Source organism: Canis lupus, chromosome 6 (genome assembly GCF_011100685.1).
Source record: "Canis lupus familiaris isolate Mischka breed German Shepherd chromosome 6, alternate assembly UU_Cfam_GSD_1.0, whole genome shotgun sequence".
Classification (NCBI taxonomy): domain Eukaryota; kingdom Metazoa; phylum Chordata; class Mammalia; order Carnivora; family Canidae; genus Canis; species Canis lupus.
In genome coordinates, this window is record NC_049227.1 from 36,644,889 (window position 1) to 36,672,413 (window position 27,525).

Genomic DNA, 27,525 nt, shown 5'->3' on the forward strand with positions numbered 1-27,525 from the left:
CGCCCCGCCCCGCCATGGCGCCGGAGGAGAGTGCCGAGGCCGCGGGCTTGCTGCAGAGTTTCGAGAGCCGCTACTTGGCGGCGCGCACGCTGCGCTCTTTCCCCTGGCAGGTGGGAGGTGGGACAGGCGACGGGGGCGGAGGGGCGATCGGGGAGGGGGCTCCGGGCGCCCGCCCCCTTCCCCCCGCCGCGTGGTGTTCTCGGCTCCCTCGCGTGCTCGGGGCCGCGCGTCCGGAGGGGGAGGGGGTCGCGGGCTGGCGGTGAGCGGCGGAGGCACATCTGTGGGCGCTGGGGGGCGGGGGCGGTGTCCAGCCAGCACTCGGCCTTGCGCTCCCTGCTCCCCGGGCCCTAACCGCCCTTGGCTGCCTTTGCAGACTGAGTCCACGAATTCCAGGAATGCAGGGGTGACCTCCCACCTCTCTGTGTCACTCGGGGGTTAGAGCCCGGGACAAATCGTGATCAGTTTCGTTACTTTTTTGTTGTTGTTTAGCCTATTGTCGTTCTGGCCATTGGGTAACAGTTGCTGCTGCCCTTTTTTTTTTTTTTTTTAAAGATTTTATTTATTTATTCATGAGAGAAACACAGAGAGGGGCAGAGACACAGGCAGAGGGAGAAGCAGGCTCCGTGCAGGGACCCCGAAGTGGGACTCGATCTCAGGACCCCAGCATCCCAGGACCCCCAGGATCATGACCTGAGCCCAAGGAAGCTGCTCAATCCCTGAGCCACCCAGGTGCCCCTGGCTGCTGCTGCCGATTTAACCAGTCAACATCCTCAGGACACCAGGGGGACCGCGTTGCAAGGAGGGCAATGACCAAGTCACAGACACCACAGCCCTCCTCCCTCGCCAGGCCTCCCGTTCTCATCTGTACCATCAAGCATTGGACAGAATCCTTGCAGGGGCACTTTGAGGCTCTTATGCCTGTGATGGAAGAGACAGGGAGGTACAAAACAGGCCAGAAAAGAGATGGAAGAAGTCTCACTTCCCCTGCCCCAGGGACCTGCCCTTCTTGCACAGGCAAATAACTGTGGCAGCCGCTTCCTTCTGCCAATGCAGGGGCTCTCACGATGCTGCCTCTTTCATAATTCATGTACGGTGAGCTCACTGGGATGACTCAGATTGGGCACATATTCCTCCCCTAAGTCTGCCCCATCTTAAGGGGTGGTGGTTAGTCATTTGTGTCTCATTGACCTAACCCATTTAGCATTCTGAGAGGTCTTTCCAGTCAGAAAGGAATATGTTCATTTTTTAACCCAAAATGTAAACCTTCGTAACAGCATCTGTGGGTCCCAATTCGATATCGACTATAATTATTCACATGAAAATGACTGCTTACTCTGTACCAGGCCCATGATAAATGCTTACTTAGACTGGTCCACAACAGCCATGCCAGTGGATACTGTTACTACTATTCACATTTGACAGGAAAGATTGCAGCAATGGGGAGCTCAGGCCTGGGAACCAGCCTGCCTGTTTGGGGTCCTAGCCAAACCCCACACAAGCTGTGTGACCTTGGGCAAGTGACTGCATCTCTCCTATACCTCAGATTTCTTATTAAGTGGGGATATAATGATAGGGCTGGTGTCAGGATTACAGGAGTATGAAGCACCTGAGGCAGTGCCTAGCTTGTCACAAGTGAATGTAAGTGTTAGCTAATATTTTTATTCCATCACCAAATATTTTCTCAATGCCTTCCATGAGCTGGGCACCAAGAATCAGCAGCACACATTACAGATGAGGTCCTGCTTGGATGGAAGGGCCAGAGAATAAACAGGTAAATGAATAAGCAAGAAAACACCAGGAGATGACAGTAGCTGTAAAGCCAATAAAACAGGGAAATGTATCATCAAAGTAGGGGAGTCAGGAAGGCCTTCCCCAAGAGGTGACATTTGAAGTAGAACCTGGACAGGAAGGCCCTGACAGTGAGAATAAACTGCTACAGTTGAGGAATGGCAGAGAGGCCAGGGGTGGTGGCAGATAAGGTCAGAGACAGGGGCAAAGGCCAGGGCTTACAGGCCTTTTAGAGCATAAGTCACTCTGGAGAAATGAAGTGATTTGCCTGATGTCACACACCAGCCAGGACCAGACTGCCTACTTCTACAGACTGACCTCGCTGCTGGGCTGGAGTTCCCTGTCAGGACAGCATAACCTGGCCTGGCCTGTCTGTCCATTATAACTCAGATGTCAAATCTAAGGTGAGCCCATCAGATGTCAATGTCGTGGCTTCTCCTGCAATTCCTGGTTGACCATTTCAGCCACGGAGCTGGTCTGTGACCCAGGCAAGCCCAAGCAGTCAGAGCTAATGCAAACCAAGAGTCTGTCTTATGACATTCTTTCTTTGGCTCATTCAGGTGTAACCCAGGACTTCTCAAGTTCAGGCTTTCAGCCTGCCTGTGGCTTCCACTTCAAATTGGCCCCCTGTCCCTGGGGAGAGATCACTTAGCACTTTGCTAACATGTCCTATTGCACGTTTAATGTTCCTGTGAAAATGCCCTTGAGATTTCTCTCTCTCTCCCCTCCACTCTCTCTCTCTAAATAGAGCCTAGAAGAGAAATTAAGAGACTCATCAGGTCCTGAGCTGCTGTTGATTATTTTGCAGAAGGTAAGAATTAGAATCACTGGGTCGCATCACCAGCTTCCTGACTTGCCCATGAGGACATGACAGAAACGCAGTGGGCGCACTTGTAGCCTTTAAAAAGAAAGACACTGCGTTTGGGTGGCAGCACCTCAGACAGCTCTGGCTCTGTTGTTTTTCTTAGATGAAGACATTAGAATATACAAAATCTGCATGCGAGGAGGGAATCTGGGAGATGTTTTTGAAACCATCCACAATGAAAACCAAGATGACAGCTATGGGAACATCTTCTAGCATTTGGTAGCTGCTCAAAGGCTTTCTTTACATTTACATTTAAGGAAAACATAAGGAGGCAAGTCTTGCCCACTCGTTTCTCTTCTAAATGTAGATACGTTCTGCCTTTCTGAGGTAGGGTTTGAATTCTAAGGTACATCTGGGCAAGGGTAGAGGTGAGACCACCACTCTGCCTGGCCTTGCCCCACCCTGACCCTGGCCATGCGGATCAAGTGGAGATCACACTGCATCCTGGCTATGAATTATCTTAAGGATCATGAACCCTTCTGAAAACCCAAAGTTATGGACTCTCTGGTTCCCCCTGTCCCCCACCAAGAAAAAAGAGGACCAGAAGAATACATTTTGTGTACAAATTCAAGGGGTTATAGGCACCCCTCCAACCACCAAGCCTGTCCAAGAAGCCTAGGTTAGGAATTCCTTTATCGAGGGTAAACCAAGATGGTCTGATCACCAGGTGGAGAAGATGCAACCATGGCTAGGAGAGGCTTGCAGGGCAATCCAGTCATTCAGGACTGTGAGCTCAGAGATTCTGAGGTCCTTGTGGGGCAGCCCACTCTGAGGCTAAAACCTAACACCAGCCAACTAGAAAGCCCCTGAAGGGTGGTGCAGGTATTTTGTTGCCCTTGGGTAAAATCCTGTCCCTCCACGTGACCTGGCCCCTACTCTCACTGCCTCTGTTCCCCTGCCCTCCTTCCCAAAATGCCAAGCCATGCCTGCCTCAGAGCCTGCACAAACTATCCTCTCTGCCTAGAACTTGCCCCCCTCACGCTCTTTGCTTCTCTAGACATCAGCTGAAGTGCCCCCCCGCCGAGAGCCCCCTTTCCCTCCACCATACCCGAGGCAGAGCCCCCACTTTCCCCCTGTCCCACCATTCATAGTACTCGACCTCATCCTGGCATGTGAGCTCCAGGAGAGCAAGTGCCCAGTCTGTCTGCCCCCACTGTTTGGGCTCTCACCTTTTCCAAGGAGCCGGACAATCCCACAACTGTCCCCACTGAAAACTAGTTCACATTGCCTACCCTGGGAAGAGGTGGCCCATTCCAGCAGCTAGAACAAAATGCCATTGACTGAGTGACTTATAAACAACAGCAATTTATTTTCCACAGTTCTAGAGGCTGGGAAGACCAAGATGAGGGTGCCCCAAGATTTGATGTCTGGTGGGAAACCCACTTCTTGGTTCATAGACAGCTGTGTCCTCTGTGAAGGACCAAGGGAGCTCTCTGGGGTTTCTTAGAAAGGCACTGATCACGTTCATGGAAGCTTCACCTTCACGACCTAATCATTCCCAAAGGCCCTGCCTTCCAACTGTCACATTGGGGGTTAAGCTTCAACATACGAACTGGGGAGACACAAACATTGAGTCTGTAACAGGATGTTAGCCTGGGTCCACATGCTCCATGTTCTGCCCAGAATGTTCTGTTGGCCTGTGCCACGGTCATGGAGAAATTTCTTTAGGAAAGAAGTTGTATCTTAAGACTTACTGTTTCAGATGCCTGAGGGTCGCCTGAACCCAGAATGCTTGTGTCTGTACACATCTTTTCTGAGGGATCAAGTAATGGGGTTGCCCTGTATTTACTTGAGGCTCATGAGAGACTTACGGCGACATCTCTCCAGCAACCCACATTGTGTCTTTTGCCACAGACCGTGAAGCATCCTCTGTGTGTGAAGCATCCGCCGTCAGTGAAATATGCCCGGTGCTTTCTCTCGGAGCTCATCAGAAAGGTCAGTAATGGGCACTGTCCGTCTGGCAGCCACAGAGCATCTGGGACTTGGCTTGCTCTCCCGAAGTAGACTCTGCCTAGCTTTGCCTGTTGGAGCTTGGATTTGTCCCATGCCCTTTGCCTGCTCTGCAGAGCCCCATATGTCAGGGGTCTCCCTGTGTAACTGTTCCCATCGGGGTTCGACCAGTCAGAGGCGATGGGGAGCAGCAGGAAGAGAGGCCAGGGCATCTCTCTGTGCTTCAAGAGGTCTCCAGCGGCAGCTGCATTTCCTCCATGGTCCCACCCCCCAAGCCAGCCAGCCTGCAGGGTCTTGACTGGTTCCTGCTTCTACCAATCTCTGGATTGCCACACTGCCCTCTATTGGAGGTTTTAGGGCTCGCAGTATCTTCATAACCAGTTCCCTTTACCGTCTTCTCCTTAATGAGCTACCTGATGTGGGCTCTTTTCCTGACTGACACAGCTTGTATTTTTTTTTTATATTTTATTTAAATTCAATTTGCCAACATATAGCATAACACCTAGAGCTCATCCCATCAAATACAGCTTGTATTTTAAGAATGAGCCCAAGCTTGCTGCATTTCACATTAGACTGGACCTCAGAGGTGAATCCTTAGTGGTCAGCATCAGACCTGCTGTGTTCGGCCACTGAATGCATGGGCCATGTCTCACTCAGGCTTAGCACGTGAAACAATCCTGGTTTCTCCCACCTGGTTCTCACCAACATGTGCATCTACTCAGGGCCTGCATGTACCCCCCCCCCAGAACCACCAGGAGAAGCATGGCCCCCCCTGCTGCTGACCCTCTAAGATGCATGACAGAGGTTTGCCCATTGATGAAGCCAACCACAACATGTAGAGTGCCCATCCCTGTGGCTTTTTCCTGAGCTCACTTAAAAGCACCAGTAGCCTGATCCATCCACAATGTCATGATTAAAGGGCAGAGCCCTCTGTCACCGTCACAGGGCAGCTCATGCAATCCTGTTTCTGCTGCCCTAGAGTACACCTCACCCTCACCCTCTCTATGCCCGAGATACTGTCCAGCTCCACTACCAAATGAATTTTTTATATGCAAGGTGGCTTATATTAAGTCAATCCATACCAAATCTCCCATCCAAATTTGGTAAAAACCCTCCAGCCATTTTTACAAGTAAGGGTAAAAGCAAACACATGGAACCTTTGTTTGATTCATGAGGGTCAACTTAAACCTCTTGGCTGAAGTTCTTGCTCTGCCCACCCCCAGCACGAGGCTGTCCACACGGAGCCTTTGGACGAACTGTACGAAGCATTGGCAGAGGTCCTGATGCCCAAGGAGCCCACCCAGTGCCACCGGAGCTATCTGTTGGTAGGAGACGAGCACCCTCCCCGCATAATCCAGACATCCACCCCTGCACACAGAGCTGAAACTCAGACTCCTGACCTGTCAGCTCTGAGGTATTAGAAGAGGTCAGTTAAACCAAGCATTTCAACACATAACAGTGCCTATTTTATGGGGTGGTTGGGGGTTAAGTCAGGTAATGCACATAATCGCATAGCAGGTACTCAATCCTCAGTAAATACTTGATGGATGGTTGTTACAGGACAGCAGTCTCTCTGTGCTGCCCGTGGCCACCATCCTCACTGGCCTGGCAAATGCCTCGGCCCTTGGACTGATCTTCTAGCTTCTGGGTCTTCTAGCTTCTGAAACCCATTCTGCACACAACAGTTAGAGGGATCTTGGGTTTTGTTTGTTTTTTACCTTTTTTTTTTCTTTTTTTAAGATTTTATTTATTTATTCATGAGAGACACAGAGAGAGAGGCAGAGACACAGGCAAAGGGAGAAGCAGGCTTCCCATGGGGAGCCCGATGCAGGACTCGATCCCAGGACCCCAGGATCATGACCTGAGCAGAAGGCAGACACTCAACCACTGAGCCACCCAGGCATCCCTGTTTTTTTTGTTTTTGTTTTTGTTTTTTTTACCTTTTATTATAAAATAAAACACAGATACAGGAAACCACACAAAATAAATGTGCACAGCTTACTGAATTGTTGCAAGATGGCCACCGTGGTAACCACTTCTCCAGTCAGGGGCAGAACTTTGGCAGCCAGCCTGCAAGCCCTCCATCCTCACAAAAGTAACCACCAGGGCCTTTGAAGTAGTCACTCTGTGGTTTTCTCCTGCCCCATGTACCTCGGGACTCCAGCGTTTAGGTCTCGTGTAAGGTCCCCTCCAGCTATTTCTTCCCTGGCAGTGCCTTTGTTGAACAGACCTGGAGAGCTTTCCACAGGCTGGACTTGGTTACCTGTGCATGGTGCTATTCAGCTGGGTCTTCCATCCTCTGTTCCCCACTAACTGGGGGGCTGGATTCGGGAGCCCAATCAGACTCACATCTGCCTGATTCCTTTGGCAAAAATACAACACGAGGCTCTAGGAGGCATATCATCTCTGTTATGGGAGCAGTTACAGATGCTCAAAGCTTATATTCTTTATCCATTGGAGGACACAAAAGGGTGGTATTCTAATTCTATTGCTTTGTTTCCATTCATTGACTAGAGAGATTTTATGAGATGCCCCCCTTTATCCACTGTTTGGTTACCCACTGATAGAGCCCATAGATGAAAGGCAGGATACAGACTTGATTCTTTGTCAACACGGTGAGTTGGTTTTCCACCATACCCAGAAGGGATACAATCCATTGCTGCAGATTGTGTCCTTATAGAAGCTCAAAATGCACGCCTTTCTCTCCCCTTAAATTTCTTGAATATATTCCTCCATCTTCCTAAGCATGGAGTGTTGCTGTGGGAAAGCCTGGTAATAACCTATTATCCTTTCCTATTTGTGTCCTATGCCCTTTACTCTTTTTTTTTTTTAATTTTTTTTTTAATTTTTATTTTTATTTATGATAGTCACAGAGAGAGAGAGAGGGGCGCAGAGACACAGGCAGAGGGAGAAGCAGGCTCCATGCACTGGGAGCCCGACGTGGGATTCGATCCCGGGTCTCCAGGATCGCGCCCTGGGCCAAAGGCAGGCGCCAAACCGCTGCGCCACCCAGGGATCCCTATGCCCTTTACTCTTAAATGGCCAGAGGACTTTTTAAAGTCCAGAATTTTAGTAGAATGTATCTCGAGATTGATTGTTCTTGGTCAGTGATCTCGGATGCACTGTGTACTCCTTCAATGTTTATTTCAAATCGTTTTTTTTTTTTTTTTTTTTCAGAAACGTTTTCTTGAATTCCTTTTTTTTTTTAAAGATTTATTTATTTCTTATTTATTTGAGAGAGAGAGAGAAAGCATGAGCAGGGGGAGAGGGAGAGGGAGCAGCAGACTCCCCACTGAGCAGGGAGCCTGATGTGGGGCTCGATCCCAGGACCCTGTGATCATGACCTGAGCTAAAGGCAGACACTCAACTGAGTGAGCCACCCAGGTGCCCCTATTAGGGGCTGAATTGTGCCCTCCCGCTAAACTCACATGTTGAAGTCCTAACCCCCAGAACCTCAGGACTGGGACCTTATTTGAAGGTAGGGTCTTTACAGAGAGAATCAAGTTAAAATGAGGTCATTAGGTGGGCCCTAACCCAATAGGACCGGTGCCCTTGTAAGAAGAGATTAGGACACAGACAGGCCCAGAGGGAGGATGATGTGAAGATGCAAGAAGACAGCCATCGGCAAGCTGAGGAGAGAGGCTTGGGAGCACATCCTTTTCTCATAGCCCTCAGAAGGAACCAACCCTGTCAATACCTCAATTTTGGACTTCTGGCCTCCTAAGCCGTGAGATGATAAATTACTGTTGTTTAAGACACCCATTTTTAGGTACTTTCACGGAAAATGAAAGCAAAAAACAAATACTAAAAACTGTAATTCAAGGGGTACCTAGGTGGCTCACTCAGTTGAGTGTCTGCCTTCAGCTCAGGTTATGATCATAGGGTCCTGGGATCAAGCCCCACATCAGGCTCCCTGCTCAGTGGGGAGCCCGCTTCTCCCTCTGCCTATGTCTCTGTCTCTCTCTGTGTGTCTTTCATGAATAAATAAAATCTTAAAAAAAAAAAAAATCAGTGCCTGGGTGTCTCAGCGGTTAAAGCATCTGCCTTCGGCTCAGGACGTGATCCTGGAGTCCTGGGATGGAGTCCCACATTGGGCTCCCCGCATAGAGCCTGCTTCTCCCTCTGCCTGTGTTTCTGCCCCTCTCTCTCTTTCTGTGTCTCTCATGAATAAATAAATTAAATATTTTTAAAAAAATCAATCCCTAACAATCTCTTTCTTAATTTCTTTTTTTTTAATATTTTTTTTCAATTTTTATTTATTTATGATAGTCACAGAGAGAGAGAGAGAGAGGCAGAGACACAGGCCGAGGGAGAAGCAGGCTCCATGCACCGGGAGCCCGATGTGGGATTCGATCCCGGGTCTCCAGGATCGCGCCCTGGGCCAAAGGCAGGCGCCAAACCGCTGCGCCACCCAGGGATCCCTTAATTTCTTTTTGATGTTTAAAGTTTCACTCCTAGGATGCCTGTGTGGCTCAGTGGTTGAGCGTCTGCCTTCAGCTCAGGGCATGATCCTGAGATCCCAGGATCGAGTCCCACATTGGGCTCCCTGCATGGAGCCTGCTTCTCTCTCTGCCCATGTCTCAGCTTCTCTCTCTCTCTCTGTATCTCTCATGAATAAATAAATAAAATCTTTAAAAAATTTTTTTAAATTTCTCTTTTACCTCATTTTTCTAATGGGCTTATCTGGTTTTTATGTTTTGTTTTCTTTTTTTTTTTTTTTTTTTTTTTTAAACTTTTATTTATTTATGATAGGCACACAGTGAGAGAGAGAGGCAGAGACACAGGCAGAGGTAGAAGCAGGCTCCATGCACCGGGAGCCCGACGTGGGATTCGATCCCAGGTCTCCAGGACCGCGCCCTGGGCCAAAGGCAGGCGCCAAACCGCTGCGCCACCCAGGGATCCCTATGTTTTGTTTTCATTCTCATGTTCTCCTCATGTAGCTCGACATCTGAAATGTTTTCATGTTCTTGTCACACATTTCTGAGTGTTTCTGGTTGCCATTAGGCCTCACCCTGGGTCGCTCACACCCCAGACGACTGGAGCAGTAAGTTCTTTCCTCCATGGGCCGTGGTTCACAGCAGGCACCTGCATTTCTAGTGAACACTTGGCTGCTGGGGTTCTGTCCTCAGACTTGTGCACCCCACTGCACAGATGCGTGGAACACACAAGTCTTGAGTTTATTGGTGATTTGCCCCCCACTTGTTAATATTTTGGGTTCACCTAGTTTTGCTGAATGTTGTCTATATCTCGCTACTCTGTCTATTTGTATGTGGGGATTCAGGAAGATTCAAAACTATACTCCCAGAACCCCCAGAGGGCTCTCCTTCATTTAAGAGATAAATCAGAGCAGGTCACTCAACCACCCAGAACCTGTCAGTGGCTTCCCTTCATACTCAGACCCATACTATTGTCTCATGTGGCCTGCCAGGCCCTGCATGCCCTGCCCCAGCCTCCCTCTCTCGTCTCGTTCCTCCTGCCTTCCCTATGCTCCACACCTCTGGCATTCTTTGCCTTCCTTGAACTCACCAACTGAAATGCTGCCTCAGGGCCTTTGCACCTGCTCTGCGTGGAATGCTCTCCTAAAATCTCACATGCCTCACTTCTTTATACTCACATCCCAGGTCACCTGACACCTCCTCAAAGAGGCTGTCTCTGACCAAACTAGCTGAAATAGACTCCCAGTCTCTATTATCATGTAGTCCTTTTTATTTTCTTCATAGCACTGAAAAACTGAGAAATTACTTCGTTTATTATGGTTTTATCCCCTGTTGGCATGTAAGCTCCCTAAGAACAGGGAATGACTTGGTCTTGTCACATCTGAATCCCCAGCACCCTGGGAGATGGCTCAGGAAAAATGTGTGGATGAATGAATGAACAAATGACTGCTCAGTACTCCAGAGACCTGAGTCTCCAATAAGAGTTTTGTAAACTCAGAGATAGCAGGAAACCACCCCTGAGTGTGTATTGGAGGTGCCACACTCAGAAGCCCCGCTTTGGAGAACACATTTCAGGACTGCATGTTCCATGAACCACTTGCCAGCAAACCACCTGCTATGAGGGTGATGGGAAAGTTCAAGGGCCAAGCCCCAAATGCCGGGTTGAATTGAGGAAGGCCCCACACACTGAGATTTTTCACATATAGCTCATGATGCCTTTTTCTTGTTGTTAGTAATTATAGACTCACAGAAATTGCAAGAACAGTATAGAAACGTGCCCTCTGTCCAGATTCCCCCACTGGAAATGTGGGACCTAACTCGCTCAGCATCACAACCAGGACACTGGCGTAGACACCATGCCTGTGTAGGTGTACCTCATTTGTCACACGAGCGGGTCCTTGTCGGTACCACCACAATCATGATTCTGACCTACTCTGTCACCCAAAAACCTCCCTCAGGCCTCGCCTGGCCCCGGCCCCCACCATCCCCACCTGGCAGCCCCTGATCTGTTCTCCCTCTCCTCAGTTCCATTATTTTGAGGTTAGATGATGGAATCCTACAATGTGTGGCTTTCTTCATGTAGCGTTAACACCCTCGAGACCCACCTGGGCTGGCGCGCACAGTGATAACCTGTTCCTGTTCGAGGCTGTGTAGTACTCTGTGGCCAGATGTTCCACAGTCTTTTCTAGCCATCCCTCCACCTGTTGTGATTTCTTTTTAAAATCAGCTTCTTGTTTCCTGGTAGCTGAATTTATTCTCTCTCTGTGTCTCCGCTCAGCCTTCTGGAGACTCGGTCACGCTCTCTGAGAGCACAGCCATCATTTCCCACGGCACCACCGGCCTGGTCACATGGGACGCTGCGCTGTACCTCGCAGAATGGGCCATACAGAACCCAGCCGCATTTGCTCACAGGTGACCTCAGGGTGCGCTCCAGGGCAGGGAGGTGGGGTTTCCCCAGCACGGTCTCAAGCACAGGCCCCCTTCTCCCACGCAGGACTGTCTTAGAGCTCGGCAGTGGGGCTGGCCTCACGGGCCTGGCCATTTGCAAGACATGCTGTCCCAGCGCCTACGTCTTCAGCGACTATCACAGCTGTGTCCTTGAGCAACTCCGAGGAAACGTCCTTCTCAATGGCCTCTCATTGGAGCCAGATGCCACTGCCCCTGCACAGCACCCAGGACACAACACCTACGACTCAGAGAGCCCCAAGGTGACAGTGGCCCAGCTGGACTGGGACGTCGTGACAGCCCCTCAGCTCGCTGCCTTCCAGCCAGATGTAATCATAGCAGCAGGTACTGCCCCCCACCCGGGGCAACTAGAACAGCTCTACCCAGCTCTCAGCTCTGGGAATGTGCATGCTGCCAGGGCAAAGGAGTGATGAGACTTCTAGAAGGGCCATTGTGGGCCTCCAGGGTGACATCAAACCACAGGGCATGCCTCTCAGATGCCCTAAAGCCACAGCCCTCCCATTTGACACAGTGGCCACTTGTACTCTTGTTAAAATGGTTCCGTCAGATAAATGAACACAACTTTTCTCTGCAAAGCCTGAAATGGAGAGAACAGGCCCCAGGCACCAAACCAGTCTGACCTATTAGCCAAGCTGCAGCTGAGTAGAGGGATTTTTATGTCCCTCTCTAGAACCTGAGTGAAATGCCCGGAGCAACCCCATGAAGCACGGGAGCTGAACGCCAGCCCCACCTCCACCACCACCCAGACTTCAGATGTGGGGCAGAAATGGCCATGGCAGGCCTGTATTCTCAGGGCTGTGAGGGATAGCGTGGTTCTCCCAGGACCATGTCTGATTCCTATGCATGTCACAGACACCCAGCCCTGGGCCAGGCCTAGGGTCAGACCACGGTAGTGTCGAGTCGGTAGTGTCGAGTCGGAATGAGCTCTGCGTGCCCCAACCCCTGGAGCACTTGCTCCTGTGTCTGCACACAGCTCTGTTGTCACCACAGGTCTGCACATCTGACCCAAGGGCTCTCCCTGCCCATCTCTGTCCTTGGTCCTTGCCCCCATATCTTTCAGAGATGAGCCCCACAGGGAGGAGACCACCCACTTCAGGTATAAGGACAGGGTCCTGGAGGCAAGGGGTGTACAACCAACAGGCCCCTTGTCCCCCATGAAGCACACACAGTCCCCTATCTGGCTGACTGTGCTGTGCCTCCGGTCCTGGACGGCAACCAAGACCCACAGGCCTACAGTGGCCAGGACAGAGCCTGAGCAGCACCATCCCACGTCAGCATGCCCACAGGGAGCGAGTTTGCCCCACCTCCACGCAGCGAACCAAGCAGCAGGCTGCTGGAAACAAGTGTGAGAAGGTTGGGGTTTGCTTCATTAAGTGTCTTTTGTTTTTAAGATTTTATTTATTTATTTGAGGAGAGAGCACAGGAGAGAGCGCCAAGAGCAGGGAGAGAAAGCAGCAGACTCCCTGCTGAGCAGGGAGCCCGACTTGGGATCCCAGGATGCTGCAATCACAACCCCAGCCAAAGGCAGATACTTAACCAACTGAGCCACCCAGACGCCCCTTTGTTAAGCATCTTCTAAATAGACCATAGGCAAAGAATTGATTTATCTTATTCTTAAAGATTTTATTTGAGAAAGAGTAAACAAGAGAGAAGGCAGAGGCAAGGGCAGAGAGAGAAGCAGGCTCCCCTGCTGAGCAGGGAGCCTGACTAGGACTTGATCCCAGACCCCAGGATCATGACCCAAGCTCGAGGAAGACACTTAACTGACAGAGCCACTCAGGCACTCCAGAATTAATCTTTTTTTTTTTTTTTGGAGGAACACCAGTGGATCCTGGATATTTCCCATTTGTTGCAGGATCTTTCGGCCGTTTTTTTTTTTTTTCTCTCTCTCCTGTTTCCCTTTTTAACTATGTCATCTTCTTTGGGTCCAATAGCATGAATCTAATAAAACTGCTGTTTCTAGGCCCCAGGCCTGCTGCTGAGGTCAGCACAACCAGGCCCCCTCTTTCTTGGATCCTGAATCCTACAGTGAGCCCCTTTCAGTAACCTGAGGTTTTCATTGCAGATGTGCTGTATTGCCCAGAAACCGTCCTCTCCCTGGTCAGAGTCCTGCAGAGGCTCTCTGCTTGCCTGAAGGGCCAGCAGGCTCCGGATGCCTACGTTGCCTTCACTGTCCGCAACCCGCAGACCTACCAGCTGTTCACTAGCGAGCTGGGTGAGCCCTGGGCCCTGGGAGGGGCTGCTGTCTCTGAGAAGCCACCTGGGCCCCACACAGGACCCCAGTGACACAGAAATCAGCAAAGCAAAGGAATGGGGCCCTGGAAACAAACCAAAAAGCCCCAGAACACATGGCATGCTGGGTATGGACCCAGCCGCCCCCTCCCCGGGGTGGTCAGTAGAGGAAACAGGGCTGGGAAGCTGTGCTCTGAAGGTGAAGAGGCAGTTCATGCAGCAGTCCTACTGTGTGTTTAGAGCAAGTTTCAAGGCCTTCAGGCCTGCTTCCTGGTCTGTAGAATGGGGAGGATGGTGGATGCCACTGGGTGTCAGGGTAGAGTTCTGGCTACAGTGGTGAGGTGCAGACTCTGGAACAGATCCCACCACCTCCTCTGGTAAAGCCGTGCCCCCACTCCCCTCCCTGTCTTCATCTTTATAGTGGAAACATCCACTGGGAGGTGACACAGGGACCAGCATGCAGGGAGCACTCAGGAACATGGTAGCTGCTATCACTATATTAAGCACCCAGTAAATGGAAGAGTAGGGTGGACTCTGAAGGAGGGGGGCCTCTGCCTTTTACACCCTGAACAGGCACTGCTGCAGCCATGTCAGCCCCTCAAGCACCAGGGAGGGGTGTGCTGTCGTCCTCCAGTCTCACCCATGGAAACCTTGGGGTTCAGGGGGGCTAAGTGACTTCCTAAGCCTGAGTGGAGCCAGGCAGCCGACTCCCAGCCTCCACTCTCCTACCCCACAACCACCGGCCACTGCCCTGCAATCTCCACCACGTGCCAGGCCCAGCCAGGGCTTTCCACGTGCAACCTGGGGGCAGTGGACCATGTTTACCCCAACCCATCCACCCAAGCAGAGCCCCACTGACAGCCACCTCTGCTGGCAGACGCCCACATGTGCCCATGTCCCACAGACGTAGCTTTGAAAAAGAATGAATTCCTCCTTCAGATACTATGTGAAAGGTATCTGTGATTTGGTTTCAGTGAGGAAAGCAAAGTACCAAACACCATATATATAAAGTCCATTTGTATTTTTTTTAAGAGAGGGAAAGAGGAAGAATCTTTTTTTCTTTTTCCAGAGAGAGAATCTTAAGTAGGCTCCATGCCCAGTAGGGAGCCCAACCTGGGGCTCACACTCACAACCTGGAAACACGACCTGAGCTGAAATCAAGAGAGGGACGCTTAGCCAACTGAGCCACACTCAGGCACCCCAAGCCCATTTGTATTTTTAAAACTAATCATCTTCATGTTAATTTGCATAGAGGGAGAATATGAAAAAATATACACCAATTAACAGTTGTTATACTTGATGGCAGGATCATAGACACACATACACACGTGTAATTTTTTTTAAGTAAGCTCTAGGTCCAATGTAGGACTTGAACTCATGAGCCCAAGATCAAGAGTTGCATATTCCACCAATTGAGGCAGCCAGGCACTCCAACACTTCTATACTTTTAGGTCTAATATTTGATTTTTCTAATTGTTTTCATTCACAAAAAAACGGATGACAAAATGATCCTTGCCAAGGGCTCTTCAGACATCTGTGCTTATGAAGAGGATGTAAGCTCTTCTGATGCATGTCCAGCCTTTGCCAAGAGGCACTAGACTAAGTGGTCAGGAAACCCAGACAGGTCTGCGACCTTCCGGAGACAGGCATGGCCCCGAAGGCAGGGGCAGCAAAGCTGGCTGCTGTGGGCCATTTAAAAACTCCGTTCTTGGGCCCATCCCTGAAGGCTGATTCTAGGTGTCCAGATGGGGCCTAGAAGTCTGTGGTTTGTATATATGCCTACGTCTGTCCTGCAGCCCACGATATATAGGGTGGTGGTGTGTCCCCAAACCCCACCATCCTGTGACACATATGTTATTATTTCCAGGCCAGGCTGGGATCCCCTGGGAAGCAGTGCCTCATCACGACCAGAAGCTGTTTCCCTATGAAGAACACTCAGACATGGCAATTTTGAAACTAATGCTGTAGGTTTACAAATGTTTTTAAAGATTAACATGAAAATTTAATCACCATCCTGTAAAGAATTTTTATGTGGGAAAGCTGATAAAATTTTCACTGGACCTGAATGCTTGAAGAATGTTAAATTCAGAATCAGGAACTGCAAACTGTGTTCTAATAAAATATAAACTATTCAAGTAGATACCCCTTTCTGTCACTAGTTCTGGTTCTTACGTAAATCCCTATAAATCAAAAATGAAAATTTTGACTCTGAAATAAGCATTTCATTTGTGCCAATAAAAACATATCAAGTATGTTTCCCCACCCCTGAGCCTGTACCCACATCCCTGTTGAAGCCAAGCCCGTTGTACACGTGGCATGTCTTACTGCTGTTACAACCCAGCAGGCTGCAGTGACTGTCCTCAAGGCAGGAATTAAAACATTAGAACACAATGGGGCAGACACTGGGAAAGGCAGACACCATAAAACAAAAGCAGGTCAAAGAGATGAAAATACTACATAGAGCAGCGGGGCGAGGGGCGGGGGGAGGGGGGGGTGGCGCGGCTCAGTGGTTTAGCCCGCCTTCAGCCCAGGGCATGATCCTGGAGACCTAGGATCAAGTCTCACGTCGGGCTCCCTGCATGGAGCCTGCTTTTCCCTCTGCCCGTGTCTCTGCCTCTCTCTATGTATCTCATAAATAAATAAATATAATCTTAAAAAAAAAAAAAAGAAAAGAAAATACTACACGCAAACAACAGGAAATGTAGTAGGAAGAAAGAAATACTCAGATGAGAAGAGTCTCATATTTCAGGGCCTCCTAGGGAGGAAACCAGGCTGAACCGGTTTCCTGGCCACAAACTCCAGGTCATTAAAAAATGTCATTCCACAGCCATCATCCCAGCTGCTGTCCACCGGGAGGCGCTGCTCTAAAGCGTTTCCCCAGGGCTAAGAGGAACCGGGCCACACTCAACTCTGTTTTTGGGCCAAGGGGTCATGTGTCCATAACCAAAGGCAGCACCGTCTGCTTCCAGCTCTCATCCCATCGAAGCAGCTCTGACTCCCGGAGGTTCTTCCGGAATTGGTTTAGTTTGCCAGCAGGATCAGGAAACTTTGAGAAAAGCATCTAGGATAAGAACGAAGACCAGAACTTACCTCATCACTGCTTCCCACCCCCTCCCAGGTCAAGAGCTGTCCCTCCTTCCCAGCAGCCTAGACTCCTGTCCCATTCCAAACACAGGCAGCCAGGCCAGTGATCCTACTAAAACCCTCAAACCCTCTGTCACTGCACTTCCAGAACCACTACCAGTGTCCTGGACCCCCAGCAGGCCTCCCACTCTGGCCCTGCTTCCACAGCAAGTGTGGTTATTATAAGTGTGATCAAACACGGCTCTACCCTAATATCCTGGACCCAGCAAGCCCCTTCCTCACGGGGCTGGGACAGGCCTCTCGCCCCAGCCATGCTCCATCCCCTACTCTGCTCCTCCTTGACAGTGGGGCCATCCACACACCGTGCCCCCGGCCTCTGCTGTGCTCCCTCTACCAAGAACTCCCACCTCAGCTGCTGCCCACCACTGTCCAGCCCACATGCTGGAACAAGGCAGTCTGTGTTCTTTCCAGCTTTGCTAAACTTCATCAGGTGTTTGGAAGCTAGGCCCGTGGGCCAAATTTGGCCCCCACCTGTCTTTGCAAGTACAGTTTTATTGGAGCACAGTCACATCCCTTCATTCAGACTGTGGCTGCTTTCACGTTACAGCACAATGGAGTACTTCTGACAGAGACTATGGCAAAGCCTAAAACATTTTCTATCTGGTCCTTTCCAGAAAGTTTGCTGTCTGTCCCTGGTCTCAGTTGCCAAGACTGATGATGCCCCCTCCCTGCACCAAGCCCACAGAGACCCAGCCCAAGACCACCACTGCCCATCTCGGCTTCCACCCAGACCCAGCACAGGCCTGCCTGGCCGCAGGAGCGAAGAATCAGGGGGTGTAGCTCAGTACCCTGGCGTGGGGCAGACGTGACTACCTGCAGCTGCCCTGCCAGCTCCTCAGCATCCTCAAAGACCAGGCCGTTTTCCTCGTGTTTCACAAGCTCCTGCAAGCTGCAGAGAGAACCACAGACTTGAGAACTGCCTTGAAAAGCCCTGTGGTGCCAGCTGTACTCCCACTCCACCCCTCCCACAGTGTAAGCCTGGGGTCAGGAACAGTCCATCTGCTCTCAGTGAGTCTGTTCTGAGATTTGCCATCTGAATAGAAAAAAGGCCTGGAGGAGCAGATACACATTAAAGATCCAAACTGATTCCGAGAAGGAGGCACAGTAAGCACACACTGACCTTCCCTGCTGCGCACTCTCTTCCGGGAGAACGTGCTCAGTTGCACAGCAGAGAAACAAGGGAGAAGGCAACCCCACTGGAGGTAGACCTGACACATTACGAGTGACTTTTCCAGGTCACCAGGGAGTGAATCCCACATGCCCAGAGCTCAGGGTCTAACACCCTGTATTTTCCATTCAGAGGCTGGCTACTGAGCCAGTGGTGGGGCTACTGTTTCTAGAACCTATCCTAACACCCCCCTCTCCAAACACTCATCTTTGCCAGGAAGAGTGGAAACAGAGAATTACACTCATTTAACTGATACTAATTCAACTACATGAGCCCAGATAAAAGGGAGAGAGAGAGAAATAAAACCATGTCAACCATGTGGCAATTCCAGCCACCACTCTGTCCGTGAACACAGGCTCCTGAGTAGAATATTTAACACATATTTTTTTTCTTCAGCATCAGCTCTAACTGGAAACTCACCCACAGAAACCCCAAGAGCCCTACTCCCAAGGCCCACCTGGCAATGTAGGATTTTCCAGGAGGGCTCCTTGAGCAGTTCTGACCTCGCTGCCCACCTCCCACCCCTACCCACAGCTGATTTGAGAACCTAACTCGGGGAAGATTCGGTTTCTGCTCCTACCTTCGGAATTTCACAGCGCACACGGGCAGACAGCACCCGAACATATCCACCACCTTCATGGGTAGGTCCAGGCCGCTAGAGGACTTGTGTAGGCACACACCCAGGTCCGCAGACCCTGCGCGGTGGGGGCAAGAGGGCGCAGTCAGAGTGCAGGCCATGCACCCCTTGAACATAAATCCTAAAAGGACTGTGGAGCGACACCTCAGGGGAGGAGGACAGAAAGCAGATAATAATGCCCCCCAACCCCACATACAACTGGCTGGAGGTGGCCAAGCAACCTGATGAAGGCGATGTACACAGCAGTGCTGCCCAACTGCCACTCCCAGCCACTCCACCTTGTTTGGAAACCACCTGCCTATCATGGATAGTTTTATTCAAACAGCCTCCCTTTGTCTACTTAACCATAACGCATCTTAAAAAAACTTGTAGGGGGATCCCTGGGTGGCGCAGCGGTTTGGCGCCTGCCTTTGGCCCAGGGCGTGATCCTGGAGACCCGGGATCGAATCCCACATCGGGCTCCCGGTGCATGGAGCCTGCTTCTCCCTCTGCCTGTGTCTCTGCCTCTCTCTCTCTCTCTGTATCTGTCATAAATAAATAAAATATTAAAAAAAAAAAAAAAAACTTGTAGGAACAGCTGGGTGGCTCAGCAGTTTGGCGCCTGCCTTCGGCCCACGGCGTAATCCTGGAGACCTGGAATCGAGTCCCACATCAGGCTCCCTCCATGGAGCCTGCTCCTCCCTGTGCCTGTGTCTCTGCATCTCTCTCTCTCATGAATAAATAAATAAAATCTTTAGGGAAAAAAAGAACTTGTAACAATTATGGCTTCATGGGTTCAGAGTTTCTGCTTGGGGTGATGAAAATGTTTTGGAAATAGTGGTGATGACTGTACAACACTGTGCGTGTAATACTGAGTTGGATGTATACTTAAAAATGGAAAAATAGTTCAAATAGCAAAATCTTACTGCATGTGTTTTACCACAATAATTAGGGGAAAAAAACCCATAGCAGACCCAACAGAAAACCAGCTGTCACTGTGAAAATAAAGCCAAACAACTTTGCGTCACTAGATACTAGCTGGAAACTCCTGCCAACTAAAGGCTTTCCCCTCGTGACTGCTCACTGACTGCTGCTGCTGAGGCCTTAGAGACATGTCCGCACTAGGCCAGCGCGCCCCTCCTGGAGAAAGGAAGACACAGGAAGCCAGTGAGGGGCCTGGGGGAGTCAATGCTGGCTAACGCATGATTTCCACACCTCCCAAGCCACTGCCCTCCCAGATCTAGGGAACGGGGAACCCAAACCCAAGCCCAGGTCCAGCCCTTCTGCTCGGATGGAAGAGCAGGACTGAATGGAAGGCTCAAAGCTGAGATGACAGAACCCTGGGGAAGACGTCTGGGGCCCCACAGGCAGGAGGAGCCAGCACACCAGGAAGCAGCCAAGAGCTCCTCGGGCAGTTCCTGGCAGGTGGCATCTCCTGGCCCCATGTAGCCCTGAGGAGGGCCCAATCCAGCCTGAGGCCTGTGTGTGTATGGTCCTTAAGCTAAGAATGGCTTTTAATTTTTCAAGGATTGTAAAATCAAAGAATATGCAATAGAAGCAGATAAAACATTTACTATCTGACCCTTTTTCAGAAAAACTCTCCCTGTCCTGCCCTAGTATATTCCCTTTTAAACCCCAGCCATCTCCCTGTAGGTCTCCTGTCAGATGCCGTTACCTAGAAGCAGGGGGTAGTCCTCGGCCTCCAGCCACGGAGTACAGACCTGGATGTGCTGGAAACGCTTCTGGCTGATGAGGCTGCAGTAATACTCTTTCAGAGGCCCTTTGCCTTGCAGAGAAAATCTGAGTCACTGCACTGGGCCCCCTGGCTCCACCCCAAGGCCTCAGACCTCAGAACCCCTGCATGGGTATGAGCAGAAGGCCCATGCTCTGCAGCTGTGATCAGGTCCCCCTCTGGCCCCTTGCAGACCCCTCAGGGTAATACACCCTGACCACTGAGGCCATGGCCCTTCCTCTCAAGCAACCTGCATCCAGCAAACCTCAGGCTGGGAAGGTGATCAGAATAAACTCTGGCCAGGCACCAGAGTGCCAACTGGATACAACTTCTCACCCAGACTGGCCTGTGTCTTGCCTGATGCCCCCAGGTGGCACGGTGTGTACAGTAGGCTTTTAGCTGCCACTGGGAGCTCCAGGGCCAGGAGGGGGAAGTATGCAAGGTGGGGCAGCTAGCCCTGGACTCTGCTCTAACCACAGCTCTCTGCTTCTCTCTCTCCCCACTGGGCTACTCTGGAAGCAATGTTATGTTGAACACTTTGGTTTAAAGTAGACTCTTTCATTAAAAAAAAAAAAAAAAAAGGGATCCCTGGGTGGCGCAGCTGTTTGGCGCCTGCCTTTGGCCCAGGGCGCGATCCTGGAGACCCGGGATCGAATCCCACATCGGGCTCCCAGTGCATGGAGCCTGCTTCTCCCTCTGCCTGTGTCTCTGCCTCTCTCTCTCTCTCTCTCTCTGACTATCATAAATAAATAAAAATTTAAAAAAAATTAAAAAAAAAAAAAAAGCAGGGCTGGGGAGGATCCCTGGGTGGCTCAGCGATTGAGCGCCTGCCTTCAGCCCAGGGCGTGATCCTAGAGTCCCAGAATCAGGTCCCACATCGGGCCCCCTGCATGGAGCCTGCTTCTCCCTCTGCCTGTCTCTGCCCCTCTCTCTCTCTGTCTCTCTGTCTCTGTCTCTCATGAATAAATAAATAAAATCTTTTAAAAAAGTAAATAAATATAAAAAATAAAAACAACCAGATGCCTGGAAACCAATGCAGAAATAAAGCTCAGTATCTCTCTCTCTTTTTTTTTTTTAATTTGTATTTATTTATGATAGTCACACAGAGAGAGAGAGAGAGAGGCAGAGACACAGGCAGAGAGAGAAGCATGCTCCATGCACCAGAAGCCCGACGTGGGATTCGATCCCGGGTCTCCAGGATTGCGCCCTGGGCCAAAGGCAGGCACCAAACCGCTGCGCCACCCAGGGATCCCAAGCTCAGTATCTCTGAGGCTATGCTATCCAAGATTCAACTAGAAGCCACACTCTGCCGTCAGGCCCCTCTGAGCTTCCGTTTCCTCTGTCGAGCTAGTGTAGAAAACCCTACATCAGAGAGCTGTGGTCAGGATTGACAAGACAACTAACATCACATGCCTGGCATGGGTAAGACACACAATAAAGGCAGATGCCTTTTACCATTTACCATTTAATATGGGAATTTGGAAGGTCCCTAGCGATACCTGTTATCACACAGACCAGAGAAGGAAGGCTCTCTCCATCTAGGATCAGCTGTTCAAACTCTGTGTTTAAAAAATAAAATGATAACCAGGATTATCTAATCAGGTGAGTGGGGGTTGGGGGACAGAATGGTAGGGGGAGCCTCTCCCAACGACAGGATCACTCCCAGAGGTAGCATTTCAGATCTAGGACCTGGTCACTCAGTGACCCAAATGGGGACTCGGAGCCACCATCTCCACCACCCGTGTCCTTAGGTTGACCCACTCAGTGGCCCTAGGGGCAAGAACATGCTGCAGAGGACACCACGCAAGGCAAGGTGAGCACTGCACAGCTCAATAGCCCCTGACAAGCCCAGCTCCTGATCACACCCACACACCTACTTTCTAATGCTGCCAGCAAGATGGAGAAGTCTTCATCCTCTGTAAGAAAAGAGACCTAAGTGTCATGGGCTGGTTTCTAGATGCCTCCTCTCCCAATACAATACCCTCCCCTTCTTCATCGAGGCCCCAGTATCCTCAAATACAGGGGTGCAGGCCTGGCAGGGGCAAGGGTAATACCGGCTCAGCCAGGTGCTCATATAAGCCCCAAGTGCCCAGAAGGGTCCTGAGACCTGTCCAGCTGGTGCTGCTGATCAACAGGGCCGGCCGCCCACGAAGATGCGTCACCACCCCACTCTGAGCATCCCGCTCTGTGAAGGCCGACCTCTCTGTTGCCAGATCCAGGGGTTCTAAGCTGAAGGAACAGAAACAGGCCATGAGATGCCTCAGCGCAAGCCCTCAGGCCCCAGGATGCCCATCTCCTTCCAGAGTGAGGCCCGCAGGCTCCCAAAGGTCAGGATGTGGCCATGTCAGAACCACCATTCAATCTCTTGCAAAACTCAGTTCTGCTGTTGCTGTACAAAAGCAGCCATGGACAATGCATGAATGGATGAATGTGCTGCAGTGCAATAAAACATTATTTACCAAAACAGGTGGCCGGCCTGTGGTCACAGTTTGCCAACCCCTGGATTAGGGGATTCCCAAGTCTGCAGCCAGAAAATGAGAGAGGCCACAATCCCAGTAAGGAGCCAGGGGAGAGACTGAAAAGCAGTGAGGAGATGGGGGAGAGGCAGCAAACACAGGAGTAGGCACATAAAGACAAGACAGGAGACCTACCGGGCCTTAAATGCAGGATAGGTGCAGCCCAGCTTCATAAACAGTTGGTGTTGCAGATCCAAGGGTGTTTCTTTAAAGAAAGATGCTGGCTTGTCATAGACGGTCACGGCTCTGCAATGAGATCATCAAGGGGTCTAGAGAGAGCCAGAGAAAAGCCTAAGGAATACAAGATTCAGGGGGATTCCAAAAAATAAGGGCATTCAGAGGATCCACGTCTCAGACAAGGAGAAAGTAAGAAGCTTTAGAATTACTCGAGGAAGCACAGAGACAGGTTCTAAGACCAAAACTGCATAGGCTGTCTGGCCTCCTCCTCCCTCGGCTTCCCAAAACCAGCAACCACCTCCCAGACCCCTGGGCATTTCTGGACACCTCACCAACATGACACAGCAGGCACTGAAGCTGGGACCAATCACGCTGCCCACCCACCCCTAGCCCACCCGCCGCCTCCCCAGGCCTCTACTTGATGCTCCAGTTCTCTGCCAGGTCTTCCCGCATCGAGTTCGTCACACACAAGTTCAGGTGGGACAGGCGCCCACAGAGTTTCTCATACCTGAAAAGACATATCACCGCTTGGCCCAGAGCCTTGGGACCCACCACTACTGCCACCACCTCCACCGACTTGACACCTATGATACAGGAAAGCACAGAGCTGGGGTCTCCCCAGTCGGATTGCTGGTGAGGCACCTTCCCAGAGTTTGCACTGAGATCCATCTGTGCTATTTCATTCATAGCTTTCTTTAAGTCATGTTGCCTTTCAGGTTTTTTTTAATTCATGAGAGACAGAGAGAGAGGGAGAGAGGGAGAGAGAGAGGGGCAGAGACACAGGCAGAGGGAGAAGCAGGCTCCACATAGGAACCTGACGTGGGACTCGATCCTGGAGCCCCAGGATCAGGCCCTGGGCTGAAGGCGGCGCTAAACCGCTGAGCCACCCAGGCTGCCTGCCTTTCAGCTTAAATACAGTTAGAAACCTTCTCTCTACGGAAGGGAAAATCCAGATTCTCTTGCCACCAAAAGAAGAAATATAATAAAGGTCTCATCATTAAATCTCAGTCACACTGTGGTCTTGCTGCAAAGGCCGTGGGGCTAAGGCTTTTAGGTTATCAAGGGATGGTTTAAAAAATGTTAGAGAGGTGTTAGCAATAGATTAGCTCCTAAAGGAGACTTGAGCCCTGATCCCAGTGCAGAAGTGAAAGAGAACCAGGAAGGGGAAGAAGCGCTCAAGGCTGTTGAATGCCGCTGGTGTACCACAGCTTGTTCCTCACTCAGGATGCAGAGAGGCCTGAGAGCTGGATAGCCTGGGACTGAATTCTGGTCCTCACGCTGGTTAGCTGTGTGGCAAGCAGCAAAATGGCACTTGATCTCAGTTTCCTGGCTTGTAAAAGGAGAGTGACCACAGGACATCCTCACCAGGGCAGCGTAGACTGAATGGGATAAAAGGCTTGGTCTCACATGCAGCAAGTACTCAGCGATTGCTTGCTGCTGCTGCCATAGCTATTACAACCCTCAGTGAATGACCCATCAGGGAAAGGAGGCAGATGCTGCCCACTCAGGCTCAGAACATGACTCTTCATGTTCCACATCCAACCTGCTCCCAGCAGGCCCGTCTTCCCTTTCCCTGTCTCACTGGCTGCAGCAGACTGTGGCCTTTGTCTCCATCCCCCAACAGCAGCCCTGAGTTTTATTTGGGGATCTGGCTCGGGTGCACCTGGGACCCCAAGCCTGACAATGGAGCATTTCCCTTAAGCCTGAAACATCAGGGTGCTGCAGCCCCCCTACCTCAGTCAGATGTCAAAGCCTGACAGATGAGCATCAGCCAATCAGAGAGGCTTCCTTTCTCCACTGAGCCTGTCAGGGTGGGGATGAGCCCAGGGGAGCCCCCAACACATGAGAAACACCTCCAGTAGGGAATGCAGAGAGAGAAATGAGAGTGGGTCTTGACACCTTTTTGAGCTCAAAGTCAGCCATGTCTCTCAACTCTGTAGTTTCCGGGACAAAGAAACATCTTCCTTGGCTTAGGCCTGTTTCTATCACTTTTGTAACCAGAGTCAGCCTAATTCCGCAGCCTTGTCCTTACCCACACAGAGCACATGGGGGACCAGCCTTACCAGGTCTCTGCACTTGCCCTTCTTCCTACCCAGTTCAGGGAAGGTGTCTGCACCCTCTTCCCAGACACTCACCACTTGGCCAGGAGGACAAGACAGTGGCTGGGGCCATGCACCAGACCCATAATGGTGTACCCATAGTTGTGCCAGTCGATGATGAGCTTGCTCCCACAGAGGAAGCCCACAAACCAGCAGACAGCAATGGCAGGCAGGCCTGGGGGGTTCTGGGAAAGAGACACTTGAATGAAGAGAAGGAAACCCAGACCATGGTCAACAATAAACTGAGTGAAAACAGTTAAAACATAAGCAACAAAGGATTAATTATCTTTACAAAACTCTTGGAAATGGGATCCCTGGGTGGCGCAGCGGTTTGGCGCCTGCCTTTGGCCCAGGGTGCGATCCTGGAGACCCGGGATTGAGTCCCACGTCGGGTTCCCAGTGCATGGAGCCTGCTTCTCCCTCTGCCTGTGTCTCTGCCTCTCTCTCTGTGTGTGTGTGACTATCATCAATAAATAAAAATTAAAAAAAAAAAACCTCTTGGAAATTAATAAGCAGGGAAAAGATCCTCTTCCTCACAAAAAAAGGTATAAAAATTCATAAAGGAAATAAAGTTGACCAAACTGAAAAGTCCAAGACCATCAAAAACCAGGGAGATAAAAAGATGGCTAAAGAGGTAATTTTTGTACCTATTAGAATGTGCACACTATCAGTTCACCTATCAGAGTGTGAACGCTAAAACAGCTAACAAGGGGCACCTGGGTGGCTCAGTGATTGAGCGTCTGCCTTTGGCTCAGGTTGTGATCCCAGGGTCCTGGGATCGAGTCCTGCATCAGGCTTCCTGCACAGAGCCTGTTTCTCCCTCTGCCTGTGTCTCTGCCTCTCTCTGTCTCTCATGAATAAATAAAATCTTAAAAAAAAAAAAAAAGAATAAATATGTAATGAGCAGTGTAAGACTCTATGACATAGAAGAAATAAGTACCATAAATACATTGAACACGTACCATAAGCTCCTACTCTTTTATAAATCTACATGCACATACAAATATGCAATTTATTCATCAATTTACATATTTTTTAAAGACTTTACTTATTCATGAGAGACATACAGAGAAATTCAGAGACACAGGCAGGAGCAGAAGCAAGCTCCCCACTGGGAGTCCAATGTGAGACCCAATCCTTGGACTGATCCCTGGACCAGGGATCATGCTCTGAGCTGAAGGCCGCTGCTCAACCGCCGAGCCACCCAGGCATCCCATCCAATTTGCATATTTTAAAAGGCTGGGAAGTAAAGGACACTTAACAGTGGTTTTCATAGAACACCACAAAGCTGATATTTACCTGGAGAAAGATGTAGGCTGCTGGTTCCCTGCATATCAACTTCCACAGCAAGTGCACAGACTGAAATACAACTTTGAGTCCATACTGGAAAATGTAGGGCCCAACTACAAGTCAAAAAAACAGCTATTACTTCCAAAAAAAAAAAAAGCTATTACTTCCAAAAGAATTCTTGGCAATGTGCAGATCCTCCCACACCTGCCCAAGACACACATATACACACACACACACACACAGACTGGATACTGGAAGTTCACTGCATCCTACCTGGAAGTTTCTGAAGTTCTGTCAAACTCACAATCTGAATTCTGCTGTTCTGCAAGAGCTCCTCATAGGGTCTGGAGTCTGAAAAGAATATCACCTTTTAATTTGGTGGGCAGGGCAATTTAAAGTCAGATGATGATGATGAGGGCAATTTATTTTTTATTTTTAAAGATTTTGTTTATTCATCAGACACACACACACACACACACAGAGAGAGAGAGGCAGAGAGAGAAGCAGGCTCCATGCAGCAAGCCTGACGTGGGATTCGATCCAGGTCTCCAGGATCAGGCCCTGGGCTGAAGACTGTGCGAAACCGCTGAGCCACCCGGGCTGCCCCTGATGAGGGCAATTTAAAGTCAGATGATGATGATGATGATGAACCGCTGAGCCACCTGGGCTGCCCCTGATGAGGGCAATTTAAAGTCAGATGATGATGATGATGATGATGATAAATAAATAAGTAAATAAATAAAGTCAGATGATTCCCCCACCTCAGGTTGAATAGTGAAGAATGTTTTGGAAAATAAGGCTTTTTTCTCTGTTCCTCCATAGCCAGAACAGAGCACGAGGACACTTCGTGTCCAGATTCTCCCCGCAGAGCAAGGGCCTGAGTCTTCCCCACCTTCATCTACTTACACAGCAGGCACTCCAAATTCCAAATAATCTAGACCCCCGGGACGGTGGGAATGTCCTGCCACAGGCAGACCCCTGGGAAGCCCACGCCAGCCTCTGACAGACGCTGCAAACCCGGGCCAAAGGAGAGCGGTGCTACTCCC

The 27,525-nt window shown here is 50.3% G+C and overlaps 2 protein-coding genes across 14 annotated transcripts in view; one reads left to right on the forward strand and one right to left on the reverse strand.

Annotated features, from left to right (window-relative positions):
* EEF2KMT (eukaryotic elongation factor 2 lysine methyltransferase) lies at positions 1-19,153 on the forward strand. Of its 5 annotated transcripts, none has more exons than XM_038540462.1 (8): positions 1-110; positions 2,537-2,599; positions 4,508-4,588; positions 5,827-5,928; positions 11,318-11,451; positions 11,534-11,829; positions 13,571-13,720; positions 15,605-15,879. In XM_038540462.1, exons 1-8 carry the CDS (start codon positions 15-17, stop codon positions 15,703-15,705), a joined length of 1,023 nt encoding a protein of 340 aa, XP_038396390.1. In that variant the 5' UTR covers positions 1-14; the 3' UTR covers positions 15,706-15,879. The 5 variants fall into 5 exon arrangements, with proteins under 5 accessions (XP_038396390.1, XP_038396392.1, XP_038396391.1 ...); XM_038540463.1 differs by lacking the exons at positions 1-110; positions 15,605-15,879 and adding exons at positions 632-1,092; positions 17,496-19,153; XM_038540461.1 differs by lacking the exon at positions 1-110 and adding an exon at positions 635-1,092.
* ALG1 (ALG1 chitobiosyldiphosphodolichol beta-mannosyltransferase) overlaps positions 15,684-27,525 on the reverse strand; it is a 12,524-nt gene continuing 682 nt past the window's right edge. For 3 of the 9 annotated variants that reach the window (XM_038540452.1, XM_038540458.1, XM_038540456.1), the window contains exons 2-13: positions 26,753-26,830; positions 26,489-26,592; positions 25,226-25,374; positions 23,509-23,598; positions 23,049-23,159; positions 22,505-22,626; positions 22,275-22,313; positions 21,897-21,956; positions 20,341-20,451; positions 18,630-18,744; positions 17,695-17,770; positions 15,684-16,798 (exon numbers count right to left, since the gene is read on the reverse strand). In XM_038540452.1, coding sequence (XP_038396380.1) covers positions 16,667-16,798; positions 17,695-17,770; positions 18,630-18,744; positions 20,341-20,451; positions 21,897-21,956; positions 22,275-22,313; positions 22,505-22,626; positions 23,049-23,159; positions 23,509-23,598; positions 25,226-25,374; positions 26,489-26,592; positions 26,753-26,830 — 1,187 coding nt within the window. In that variant the 3' untranslated portion in view covers positions 15,684-16,666. The other 6 variants (XM_038540454.1, XM_038540453.1, XM_038540455.1 and 3 more) reach the window with 6 other exon arrangements.